The following is a 13,786-nucleotide window of genomic DNA, read 5'->3' as shown; positions in this document are numbered from 1 at the left end:
AATAATTAATGGTAATCTTAAAAATTTAAGTAAAGTTTGACATTTCGTTTATCTCTCCTTTTTTTCCTTAAAACATGAATGTGAACTTTTAATGATAAAATGGAGATTTAAAGGAAATGTCAAAATTTGTTTTAAGAATTTAAAATTACCATTATTTGTTAGCATTTTTGGTCAAGACTCAAAACTAGTAAAAAAACTGGGTCAAACCAAGTTAAGATAGGCAGATTTAATGTTGGAAGCACATCATAACAATATTGCTATGGCTCTTAAATGTGTTTTCGACTGTATAAAACATGTTTCCCAAACGTGGGATGCATTTGTATTGCTGAAAATATGTTTCAAGGCTATACCACATGCGTTTCCACGTTTCTGTATGGAAACCTGCTTGGTATTGTACCTTAAGTGGCGTTTCTTGCAACATAGTCTTAGCATTTAATTCTAAGTTATTCTATGGTACTGTGTATGGAAACTTTGCATCGTGTTGATTTCATCTGATGCATTTAATCGAAGACATTGTCTCTTTGATGGTGTGTGATGTTGCTTATGCAAGTTTGCTTTATCTTCTACCATTGTCATGCAGGACTTGTGCTCTTCATAGGTTGAAGTGCAAACACTTGGTTCATATTCAAATGTGTAGTTTCTTAGCAGTTCAATTTTAAAAAGCTTTATTTATTATATTACATGTTATTGACTGTTATAGGCATTCATGCTCTGTATCTCTTACATGTCTTCTGTCGCTGCTTGTGCCTAATATGACACCAAGGGGGGCATATGTGGGGGGCTATATATATGTATATAATGATGTAATTCCTTGCTTAATAGTGGTCAGCCTAATAAGGGTCCATAGGTCGGTCCTGTGCATCCTCTATTAGGCTGATCCCCTATTACATAAACAATTACCCCATTACATATATACATATTGACCCACATATGACCCCCTAGACTCATAGAAGTGTGAATTATGTGTTTTAAGATCAAATTGAGTTTATCAAGGCTTCAGTGCTTTGTTGTAGTCATTCATGCTCTCTACCTCTTACATGGCTTTTGTTAATACTTCTGCCAGTTATGTGTTTGAAGATCAGATCGAGTTTATCAAGGCTTCAGTGCTTGAGGGAGACAAGGTAATATGACTTATCATTTCAGATGATGGTGTTCTCAGGCATATGTGTTGTTTATGCTTATTGCCTTTTGAGTTATATAAATATTGTCTTAGTTAGTGTGTTGGGAGGATAAATGGTAACTATTTTTGAGCTATAGTACATTTTCCATGGCTTCATCAACTATACAATTAAAGAGTTTAATGTTTTGTTCTTTGCCTATATTGCTTCAACTGTAAACCAGGATCAAGATGGGGCACTTAGTCCAGACACTCAGGAATTTGCTGCCAAAACAATGTCGGAGAAACTTCAGGTGGAACCCATTTCTTTGGATCCTCAAGGAATTGATTATGGAATTGTTCTGTTTACTTTTAAGTACGATTTTATGCTGCACAGTGTTTTATTTGTAGATGGTTGATTCATTAACTTCTGTTTACTAATATTCTATTAGCTTTATTTTTGTTGCTTCACTTTATTGTATTGTATGCTAGCCATGAGAGGTCAACTGGGTTGGTGAAAGTGGGGGCCTGCAGTAGTCCCCACAAGGGTTTGAGTTCTCAAAAAATGGCTGACACGTTCCTGCAAAGGGAATGTTGATAAGTGTTTCTGCTGTCATGGGCGTTAAGTTGGGCCAGGCAGTTACATGTCTCATGAGTGTAAATGGTTTGCCACCTTTTGATATGTCGTGGATGCTGGAAACTTTAATGTAACAAGTAGGCTTTTCCAGTTTTGTTTACATTGCATTATGGTTGTAAAGAAAATTTTCTTCATCCATAGTACCCTGGAATGTTTTCTGCAATAGTCAATCTATAATAAAGGCCCAATGGTGCTATTTTTCTTTCTGTTTGTTATAGAGATTGGCTATATTTATTCTAAATGCTGTTGGTCCTTGACTTACGTTTGTTTTTTCTTGTGTAGGATGATAGGAAGTTACTTCCAATCTATGCCTACAGAGAGGAGTTGCTTCAGGCTGTGAATGATCATCAGGTAGATTGCTGGGACCTTTATGTATGAGTGATCATCGTTTCCCACATTTGCCAAGATTAATGCGAGGCTGTAGCACATAATCTATTATGGTAAACATTAACACTCAAAGTTCAGCAGCCATAATGTTATTGCCTGAAGGTTCAGTTTGGAATGTATGATATTCTTTATAACGTTTCCTTTCACTAACTGAAAATGTAACTTGGTAGTAGCCTATTATTGCTTAAATGACCTTTTAATATATCAAGAAAAATTCTGCATTTTTGTTAATAGTAGAAAGACATTCTCAAATAATGTATGTGTAATATTGTCAGTGTTTCCTGAGCCTTTCCTAGGAGTACTCGTCCTAGACTTGCCATGTGGTCAAAACTCATCATACTGGTCCAGACTCATGAAACTGTTGATTTTTCTACAAGGAGGCACAGTAGAAAATTAATTTTCTGATCTGGTAATTGCTTCTAATGATCTTCAAATTATTCTTCTTATGCCACTGATATCATTAAGCACTTATACACACAAAATCCCAATAGTAATGCAGCGAAAACAGTAGAAACAATAAAGATCATAAAGAGACAGCCATGCGCAGTAGAGAACAAATTTTCTCAGGGAAACCCAAACAGAGAACCAAGAACTCTTCTTCTAGGAGAAATTTTCTTCAGCAAGCTTTACAATTTAAATTGTCTAGAAATCTGTGCCAAAAACCAAGTCCAAACTTCAGTTATTTCATCATTTTTCTGCTCCTATGAGTGTCTTCTATAGAAGAGATATGATGAGTGAGTGATCAAACGAAGATTCATACTATGTATATATACACAAGTCGAATAGGTGTATTTACCCCAAGGGACAAACCCATTCATGGTGGGGCTGACTTGTCCCTTTTGAGCTTACATGAAACCCAAAACTACAAATTTTAATTTTCATTTATAATTTTCCTTGGTCAACTTGGGAGGCCTTTTGGCATGTGGGAATACCTCTTGATGCTACACAAAAATCAACACTCCCTCTTAGTGAGGGAGGTATTCTCTGCAATAGATTTCCCCTTTGTTGAAATCTCCTTAAGAAAAGTTCATGAGCTTGTCATGTTGATCCTTGTTTATAAGATAACTCCATCCTAGATTGGGCAATGTAACTCCTCATATGTACGTGAGTATCCAGGGTTTTTGGCCAAAATCCTTTGTGGCTCCTTAGGCAAATGCATCAATCTCCTCTGGTTAAGTTGCTTTACGACCCAGCCAAGTCATTTTGGCTTCTCAAAAGAGTATTTGCCTTTGGACCTTTCACCTTTCTAGTCAGAGTCCTTTATGACCTAGCCAAGTCCTTATGGTCTTATAGGTGAATTACATCTATCTGTTAAAAATTGGCAGCTAAGGGATGAATTTCCTTGCATAAAATCCCATTTTTAACAATTCTAGAGTGATTTTCCAAGAATAGAAAGTCATGTTTATTATTTCAAGCATGACTTTCCAAAAATAGTAAATCACCTTGCATCAATTGATAATAAAGTATAGTTGATGGAAAATCACTTATCATTAATCAATCCTAATAGGTCAATCTCGACTTAATCATCAATATTATTATTATTATTACTATTATCTTCTTTATGATATTATTATATTATTATTAAAAAGAAATTCAAGTCTCTCAATCATGGGACTCAATCATGTCATATGTAACTCCGCTCAATTAATGCATATGTTACTCTCTCTCTCCCACTTAATGGATACGTTACACTCTCTCCTACACACTCATTAAAAACACGACATATTCCTCTTACACATTCATTATTGCATGTCATAAAAGATTCTTCTTACACACTCTTTAATGCATATGTTACATTCTCTCCTTTAATGGCATGAGTTACACTACCTAAAAGGGCATGAGTTACACTCTTTAAGGCATGCAAGGTTCCTTCATTAAAGGCATTTGTTGCCACTCTCCATAACGGCTTAATTTACTCTTCCCTTTTTTGCATACGAGTTACTCTAGGGCATGCTCCTCCTTTATGGCATCAATTTGTTGCTTCTCCCATATATATGTATCTCATATCATTTCATTCTCACTACTTGTGCATTGTGAAAGAATGATTTGAATTCGAGAGAGAGAGCTGGAGAGACTTGAAGAAGATTGTGAGAGAGAGAGAATTGGAGAGTAAGAGCAAAACATGAAGGTTGATTCAGTTTTTGCAACAACTGCTACTACTAGTGACTTTCATGCTACAACTTGTTCAAATTTGGGTGAGCTTACTCATTCTCTTGATCTCTAATTGTACTTTCTATCTCTGCTGAACAATTGATATCTAACAGAAGAAGAATTTTGTTGGGTTTTCCCCTTGTGGGTTTTGCCCTGGTCATTGGACCTAGATTCTTTGTGTCTTATCTTGTTCTTGGCTGTTTTGAATTGTGAATTTGGTTTATGTTCTATCTACAATTGCTTAACTAATGTTGCAACATAAAGAGGTTTTGTCATAAGTGATTGTTACAACATAGAACAACTGACTTTCAATTTTCACAGTTAGCTCAATATCTTTTCCAGATTAGCAATCACATCAGCATTAAAGTAAACTGCAGATAGAACATAAACATAAATCGCAGAAGACAAGCCAAGACAAGAGGACACAAGATGTGGCGTTAGCCAGGGACAAACCCCAATGTGGGGAAACCCTAGATCAATTCTTCTTATATGTTCTTCAATAGTTTAGCACAGAGAGAGAGAGAGATAGTACGTTTACAACAGAAGTCAACACTTTGACTTATCTAGATAAGAGCGTAGATCATCTCTAAGAAGATGATACATGAGATCAGTTGAAGACATGCTGCTTCAACTGATTCTCCAAGGTGACTCCACCTATTGTTGTGCTGCATTTCGTCATCACGCTGCACCTCACCGCGCTGCACCATGCTGCATCTCATCACGCTTCATTACTCATGACTGTACCCATCACTTTACTGCATTATGTGCCATTGCTGCACCATGTTGCCATATTGACATATGTGCTCGCTGCACCTTGCTTGCTTGTTGTCCTTAGCATTCTTGTTCTCCTTAGCATGCTTGCTGTTGCAAGCTAGCTGTCCCTTGTTGCATGCTAGCTGTACCAATACATGCTTGCTGCACTAAGTATCATGTTGTTGTCCCAATATTTGTTTGCTGTCCCTTGCATGCTTGCTGTAACATTGCATGCTTGGTGTACTTTCTGCTAAGTACCATACAACTGTCCTAATGTTAGTTAGCTGTCCCTTGCATGTTGCTCTCTTCGGAGACAGATGCTCCGGCTGAAACCCTGGATAAACACTCCGGCAGCTCTTCAACTCCAATCTGCCCCACGAAAAACCCTAGCATGAGCCTTTTCTGCCCTCTGTGTCAGCGTTCCCGGTAGTTCCGGCAGTTCCCGACAGTTTCGGCTGTTTCGGATGTTCCCGACAGTTTCAGCTTCTGCCCTCTGCGTCAGCTTTCCTGGCTGTTCCGACAATTCCCGGCTGTTCCGACTGTTCCCGGTAGTTTTGGCTTCTGCTCTTTGTGTTAGATTTATCAGTAGTTCTGGCAGTTCTGACTGTTCTGGCTATTCCTGACAGTTTCGGCTTATGCCCTCTGCGCCAGCTTTCCCGGCTGTTTCGGCAGTTCTGGCTTCTGCCCTCTAGATTAGGGCAATGTTATCCCTTATGATCTCTTCTCTTACTAAAACCCAAAGACAAGTAGAGAGGAAGAGGTCCCAAGTATGTTGAAATGACTTGAAGGCCACCTCTATTTATACTAAAACGTTGAGCACAAGTGGGGTTTATTTGGTTTCTGGCCAACTTTGAGGAATTGTCCCATAACACAAATAAATTCATATCTCCATGAATTCTTATCGGAATCGGATGATCTTTAGATCAATCCTACACCTCTCAATGAGAGGGATCCAAGAAAAATATCAGCTTCCATTAATAAGATGACCCACATGGAGTTTGGCCCTAGTTGCCAATTTTAACACTCCCTCTCAACTAGGGAGAACTCCATCTGCTGATCCATATGTCCGACTGTACTATCTTTGCCATCAATGCCCTGCACTGCTATGCTCTGCTTTGCTTTGCTCTGTTGAGCTCTGCTCTGCGGAAACATGAAGAAGAAGAATTGATCGAGAATGTCTCATACCATTCTCTACTAACTCGAAGTCAGTTTCATCTGAAGAGAGTGTGTCACATCACTCTTATTGACCCGAAGTTAGTTTTATTGGTCCCAGATCAATATCACAAGAGAGTGTCTCAAACGACTCATATTGATCCCAGATCAGTTTCATTGATCCTAGTTCAATGGAGGTCATCTTAGCATAGAGAGTACGATAGATACAACGATGTGTTCATTGATAGTACTACTATGGTCCTTAACCCCATTTCCCTGCTCATTGATTAGATGAGAGGTACTTCCCGTGAGTCTCGGACTACATGGGTAGGATGCTTCCACAAGAGAACTAATCATCCTGTCCATAGGAGAACAAATCATCTTGCCTCACAGTTGCCACGGGAGAACTAATCATCCTGGCCCACAAGAGAACTAATCATCCTGTTTCATAGTTGCCACAGGAGAACTAATCATCCCGACCCACAAGAGAACTAATCATCCTGTTCCATAGTTGCCACGGGAGAACTAATCATCCCGACCCCCAAGAGAACTAATCATCCTATTCCACAGTCGCCACAGGGTATCACAGGGGAAGGTTGAACCTATCATCCTGTACATAGCGCACCACTAGGGGAGGGTGAGCCGCCCTGTGGTCGTATGTTGCTCCAGTAAGTACCCCAAGCCCCCCAGAGCTCCCAGAGCTCAATGCATGCAACATGCAAGACCCTTACAAGAAGGTCTCTTAACGATTCCAAGTCATTCGAGAAAGCCACAGATTTGACCTTTCCCGGGGCTTTGACAAAATGTTTGCGACTTGTACATCAGTCTCAATGCGATGGAGCCTCCTTGCTCATCGACTTACCATATCCCAGATAAGGCAGTATCTGATGTCTATCTGTTGGAGCAATCATCGAATATGGGATTCCTCAATAATCGAAGCCCCCCTCTGGTTGTCACAAAGAATCATAGTGGTATTCATCATGCGTAGAAACAACTCATGGAAGAGCTTCCACAACTAGGCAGCTTCATACGAGATCATACTCATAGCTATGTATTCGGTCTTGGCGGTGCTTATAGCAACTGACTTCTGCTTCCTGCTCATTCATGATATCGAAGTAGAACCCAAAGAGAACCAACGCTTAGAAGTGCTTTAGTGATCCTCCACACTGCTTGCCCAGTCAACATTCGAATAATCATGTAGCTTCATATTTTCGGCAGTGTATCTCAATCCATAAGAGGTTGTGCCCCGAAGATATCTCAGAAGAGTGAGGCTCAACCAAATATGAGCTCACCATGCTAACTGCAAAACATATATCCGGACGAAAGTTCACGAAGAACATCAATGCAAATGAGTTTATGAAACTCATAGGCATTTCCCAAATCTGGTTTGGCATCATCACCATATAACTTCTGAAAGTTAAGATCCTCAAGGTAGTCACGGGCTTGGTGTTTACCATTCCACATTCAGAATCCAACTCCCTCTTACTTCCGCAAGTGAGAGGGTCTGCACCTGTTTGAAATAGGTCGTCCTCAGAAGGTGCTGGTATGAGAGGTCTATTATCCACAACCTTCAAACAATGGTTTGGATCAACTTCACTCTTAGTGAATCTCAGCTTCATCTGACAACTATCAATCCTCTCATACTATGCCTGAGGAGTTTTGCCTCAAGCCATAGAGGGCTTTCTTCCACTTGCATACGTGAGATTCCTGATCATAAATCTCAAAACCCTCGGGTTGTTCCAAACCTGTGGACCTGCTACACGAGGGGAATGGCCCCCTTGTAAGATTTTCCTTCCGTACATCTTAGACATGTACTTTCATGCTCTTTTTGAATTCAGGCATCCCTGCCACCATCTGACTCACAGACCTCTGGTGCTATGTGTCAATGGACATGGTCCCCAGTGGACTTCCTGCAACTTGATACAACCCTGAACTCAAAAACATCTTTGGAAATTATATTTTCAAACACGTACCTTTCCATCGATGAGTGCCACCCTGCAACCTTTGACTTCCATTGCCGAAATGGACACTAGGTTCTTCTTGCGATCAGGTAGATAAAATAGATTTTGTAAATGAATCGAGTTACCCTCATTCAATTGAGGGATAACATTCCCTACACCCTTTTCAGGATAGGTGGCATTGGCTCCAAGTATAATTCCACGATTGTTTCCATCTCTACCTTATTAGAGAGTGCACCCTTCTATCTGATGAAGTTAAAACAGTGCGAACAACGCATATGGATTTCCAATGAATTGATTAATCATGAGCAAGCTGAAGCTCAATAATAATACAGAGATATTTACAATAATAGAAACATCAAGTTTCTATGTAGAATATGGAAACAATCAGTTTCATCTAAGAAACTGCTAAAAGAATAAAAATAGCAACAGCTAAAAGAATGAGCATTAAATACTAAATAGAAATATTCTAATACCCTCCCTTAATGCTCAATCTATTTACAACACCAATAGACTCTCGGAATTTTACAAATTTATCAGGACCAAGAGGCTTGGTGAAAATGTCGGTGGGCTGCTCTGTTGTGGGAACATATTGCAACTGAACTGAGCCGTCTTCAACAAGCTGGCGAATGTAGTGGCAATGAGTTTCCACATGCTTTGTTCGTTCATGAAAGACTGGATTCTTGGCAAGTTTGAGCGCTCCCTGATTATCACAAAACAAAGAAGTAGGCTCTGTCTGGAAAACATGCATATCTGCAAGCATACGTCGAAGCCAAACTGCCTCACAGGATGCCTTAACTGCTCCCCGATACTCTGCTTCTGTTGAGGAGAGAGCCACTGCCTGTTGCTTCTTACTAGTCCAAGTAACAACACCAGATCCTAGACTAAACACATACCCAGCTGTAGATTTACGGTCATCAACCGAACCGGCCCAGTCAGAATCAGTGTAACCACTGAGTATAGGATTGGAACTTCGAGTGTATAGGAGGCCATAATCAGAAGTGCCACGCACATATCGTAGCACACGCTTTGCTGCTATCCAATGATCAGCTTTAGGAGCTGACATGAAGCGGGAAATGTAGCTTACTGCAAAACTGATGTCAGGTCTGGTAGCAGTAAGATAGATGAGACTGCCCACTAATTGCCTGAATAAAGTTTCATCCACAAGGGGAGAGGGTGACTGTGCTGAAAGTTTGAGCCCTGGTTCCATAGGAGTCGTGGCCGGTTTGCAATCCTGCATTCTGAACCTTTCCACAAGATTTTTGGCATACTTGGACTGAGAGAGAAAGATCTGATTTTCAGTCTGCCAAACTTCAACCCCCAGACAGTAATGAAGAAGTCCCAAGTCTGTCATCTCAAAAGTTCTGCAGAAATCTTGTTTGATCCCATGGATCAAATGTGCAGAGCTGCCAGTAATGATAAGGTCATCCACATAGACAACCACAAACAAGATATCATCACCAGTATGCTTGATATACAAGTTTGCATCAGATGGGCTCCGCTGAAAACCCTGATCTGTCAAGTACTGATCAATTTTCATGTACCAAGCCCGAGGAGCTTGTTTCAATCCATAGATTGCTTTAGCTAACCGACACACTTTCTGTTCTTGACCAGCAACCTTGAATCTTGGAGGCTGCATCATGTAGACTTCTTCTTGGAGATCACCATTTAGGAAAGCACTCTTTACATCCATCTGATGAACTTTCCAATTGAACTGAGCTGCTAGGGCAAGGACAAGCCTTATGGTACTCATCTTGGCTGTAGGAGCAAAAGTCTCCTCATAGTCGATGCCTTCCTTCTGTGAGAACCCTCGAGCCACAAGACGAGCTTTATACTTGTCTATGGTTCCATCAGCTTTGTATTTCACTTTATACACCCATTTGAAGCCTATGGGCTTTTTTTCTGCAGGAAGATCAGAAAGTGTCCATGTGTGATTTTTCTGAAGACTCTGGAATTCGGCTTCCATAGCCTGTTCCCACTCAGATGTACCCTTAGCCTCTGAATAGGTTTGAGGCTCAAAAATACTGTGTAGGTTAGCCATAAGAGCAAAATTGACTGTAGACTGTTGTCTGTTCTTATGTCTAGAAGTTCTACCTTCAAGGAGCTCATCATCCCGGAGATCACCAATGGTTTTAGCCCACCATTTAGGCCGAAGAGTAGAAGAACCAATATCAGGAGTAGAGGAACCAATATCAGGAGGAGGTGGAGAAGACTCAAGAGCAATAGGGGCAGCAAGAGGAGGGTTATTTTCTGGAGGAAGCTCAGATAGAGTATTATCAAATACTGATGCTACATCATCCCTCCCATCAGGTGGACCGACCGGAAGAAGAACACTGTGAGGCTGATCCTCAGAACACTGCTCAGAAGAAGAAGACTGAAAGAATCCTCTGTCTTCATCAAATACTACATCTCGACTGAAGCTAAGACGACCAGTGGCTATATCTATCAGCCTATAGGCCTTGTGATGATCACTGTACCCTGTCATCATGAGTTTCTGGCTTTTGGAATCCAACTTAGAGCGCTTAGCAGCTGGAATCCAAACATATGCAACTGAGCCAAAGACTTTGAGATGACTGATCTTAGGCTTACGGCCAGACCAAACCTCTTCAGGAGTCTTCCCTGTAACAGCCTGAGTGGGTGATCGGTTAAGAAGGTAAACAACAGTAAATACTGCTTCAGCCCAGAATTTGTTTGGAACACTCCTGTGTTGTAACATGGAATGAGCCATTTCAACAACCGTGCGGTTGCGACGCTCGACAACACTGTTCTGCTGAGGAGTGTAGGGTGTGGTTAACTGATGTTTGATGCCATGAATATCACAGAAGTTGGCAAAAGCTGAAGAACAAAATTCCCCCCCATTGTCGGTCCTAAGAGTCATGATGTTATAGCCAGACTCTTTTTCAACTAAGGTTTTAAACTTCTGAAAGGTGCTAAGTGCATCAGATTTATTTTTTAGAAAATACACCCACATCTTTCTATTGAAATCATCTACAATAAGTAAAAAATATTTGCAAGCAGTGATAGAAGCTGTATTCATAGGACCACAAATATCAGCATGAAGTAACTGGAGTACCTTAGATGCGCGCCAAGATTCTCCATTCTTGAATGAGGACCGATGTTGCTTTCTCGCTTGACAGGCGCCGCATACCCCCAACTGCTGAGTCTGAATATCAGGTAATCCTGACACAAGTCCCTCCCGAGAGAGCTGAGAGAGATACTGCATATTTAGATGCCCATATCGCTGATGCCATAGAGTACTGATGGGAGAGACACGTGCTGCTAGAGCCACTTCTGGAGAGTCACCGGTGTCAAGTAGCCTGTATAGACCATGGTCCTCTAGGCCAACAGCAATTGTTAGACTAGACTCCCTGTCAATAATGGAGCACTTGTGCGCACTGAACACTACATCAAGCTGAGGAGAATTCCTCATAATCTGGCTGACAGACAGCAGATTAATTTCCATACCAGGAACATAGTACACATTCAAGAAGATGAGTGTGCGCCCACCAGACTGGATCTGAACGGTACCTCTGCCAACCACTGTGTACTTTTCACCTCCACCAAATACCACGGAATCACTGAAAGGTGAGAAGTCAATAAACCAGTCACGCCTGTGAGAGAAATGGCGTGATGCACCAGAGTCAATGTACCAAGCAGAAGACGGTACATGATCTGACGACCTTTTAGCCATAAAGGCGTAAAAGGCAGATTCTGTCTGCTCGGAATGTTCCTGACTGCCTTCCAACATGAGATTGGTTAACGAAGCCATCTGCACGTTTCCCAAGATATGGAAAAATACAAAAAATCCTGCACGGATTTCAATGCGGATGCTGGCTGATCTAGACAAATGCTGATCTAAATATGAAATGATTCCCAAAGGAAACTGATTTACTGTAAGAAGCACAATTTTCTGAAACAAACACTAGATAGGAAGAATCAACAAATGGGGCCCACAGGCATAGGCAGGAAACTCAAGACAGATATGAAGAGGCACGAAATTTCTGGAAAGTTAAAACCTCTGTTTTACTGTAATAACAACGCTGATTTACTTGAATGAACTTCTTCCCAAACTCTGTTGCTTAAGATAGTGCTTTGAACGACATATTTGACTCAGAAAATATCGGCTTTATTTAATGAAATTTTGCCAGAAAGCGTAAAGGATTCAAGAAAAATAATGCCGCTTTACAATTTTATCACTCTTCTACAGGAAAAAAATACCCTTTGTGAATGCGTTTTGCCGTCTAAGAAACGCAAATGAGCTGTTACTGAAATCCTTGATTTTCTCTCTCTGCTGGACAAACAGATCCCTTGATTGCTCAAAAAATAAAGATCGTAATTTTGTTTCACACTAAAACAATAATGAATTTGACCTTGAAGTGGACAAATCGGCCAAATGAGAATTTACTGTTAACGGAACTTCACCGTAATAAAAAAAATTTCTCAGAATGGTTGCGTACTTACGGTTGCAGCTGTTGCACCTGTCTCTGCAGAACGGAGATGGCTCCAACACTCCCATAAACGGGGTCTTGCAAACGGGCTTCGGCTTCGTAGGCCAGAGACTTTTGTTGCTATGCGGAAGCCGTCAATATAAGAAGCGGAGCCGTCAATATAAGAAGCGTTGCAGTCGAAACTGGTGTTATCGGCCCGCAAATGAAAATAGCGAAACTGGTGTTATCACTGTTATAAATTGGTGTTATCGCTGTTATCGGCCCGCAAATGAAAACAATCAAATAACGCCCAAGTCTGGTTGATCAAGCTGGTTTTGAAGGAGCGAATGCGTGAACGGAAACCACGTATCAGTATGTGGTGATGTCGGATGTACGTAACGCTGGAAGCCTGGTTATTTGCTAGTTGTGAAATTCGGATTCGAGTCAGAAATGGCGCCCACGGGAGAGAAGAAACCCGCGGAGAAGAGGACCCATCGCAGAGAAAGCTCCTGCAGAGAAGAAACCCTGTGCTATGCCTGCACTGTTTTATAAGGATCGATCGAGCGATATATTCACTGGTGCGGGCGCGGGGCGGAGAAGGCGCGAGAAAAAAAATTAGTCGTATATAGCAGAGACTGCGAATTGAGTCCAAATATTACTAAGGACCGAGCCGCCAAATGGTGAAACCCCAAGCAGAGCCCGTCGTTGACTCAAGTTCGAACAGCGTTAACCAGCTTGAAAACAAAAAACAGACCCTGAGAGCAGTTTCAAAATGAACTACTGAATTTTTCAAACTATGAAAAATTATTTCGAAAAAAAATCCCTGTGCTCTGATACCATAAAACAGTGCGAACAACGCATATGGATTTCCAATGAATTGATTAATCATGAGCAAGCTGAAGCTCAATAATAATACAGAGATATTTACAATAATAGAAACATCAAGTTTCTATGTAGAATATGGAAACAATCAGTTTCATCTAAGAAACTGCTAAAAGAATAAAAATAGCAACAACTAAAAGAATGAGCATTAAATACTAAATAGAAATATTCTAATAGAAGTGCCTTGAAGCACTACAATCAATAAGCCAGATTCCCAAAGAATTTGAAGGAGAGGGCCAATACAAGATAACGCTTCTTTATCTTATCAAAAACAACATTTGATTCTTCATACTTGGGGTTCCTTCCTTTATTTGAAGAGTCGTACGTTTCCTATGACTTGCAT

At 40.7% G+C, this 13,786-nt stretch overlaps 1 protein-coding gene across 2 annotated transcripts in view; it reads left to right on the top strand.

Moving 5' to 3' along the window:
• The window catches only part of LOC149212293 (pre-mRNA-splicing factor ATP-dependent RNA helicase DEAH1-like), a 445,368-nt gene that overhangs the window by 235,000 nt on the left and 196,582 nt on the right, over positions 1 to 13,786 (top strand). For both annotated transcript variants that reach the window (XM_089391813.1, XM_089391812.1), the window contains 3 exons: positions 1,064 to 1,121; positions 1,342 to 1,410; positions 2,016 to 2,084. In XM_089391813.1, coding sequence (XP_089247939.1) covers positions 1,064 to 1,121; positions 1,342 to 1,410; positions 2,016 to 2,084 — 196 coding nt within the window. The remainder of the gene's footprint in view (positions 1 to 1,063; positions 1,122 to 1,341; positions 1,411 to 2,015; positions 2,085 to 13,786) is intronic.

The sequence above is a fragment of the Pinus tabuliformis genome, chromosome 1_1 (genome assembly GCF_031772625.1).
Source record: "Pinus tabuliformis cultivar Carrire ecotype Pingquan chromosome 1_1, CPIR1, whole genome shotgun sequence".
Classification (NCBI taxonomy): Eukaryota; Viridiplantae; Streptophyta; class Pinopsida; order Pinales; family Pinaceae; genus Pinus; species Pinus tabuliformis.
The sequence above is the reverse complement of the archived record's forward strand: the minus strand, read 5'-3'. Positions and strand labels throughout refer to the sequence as shown.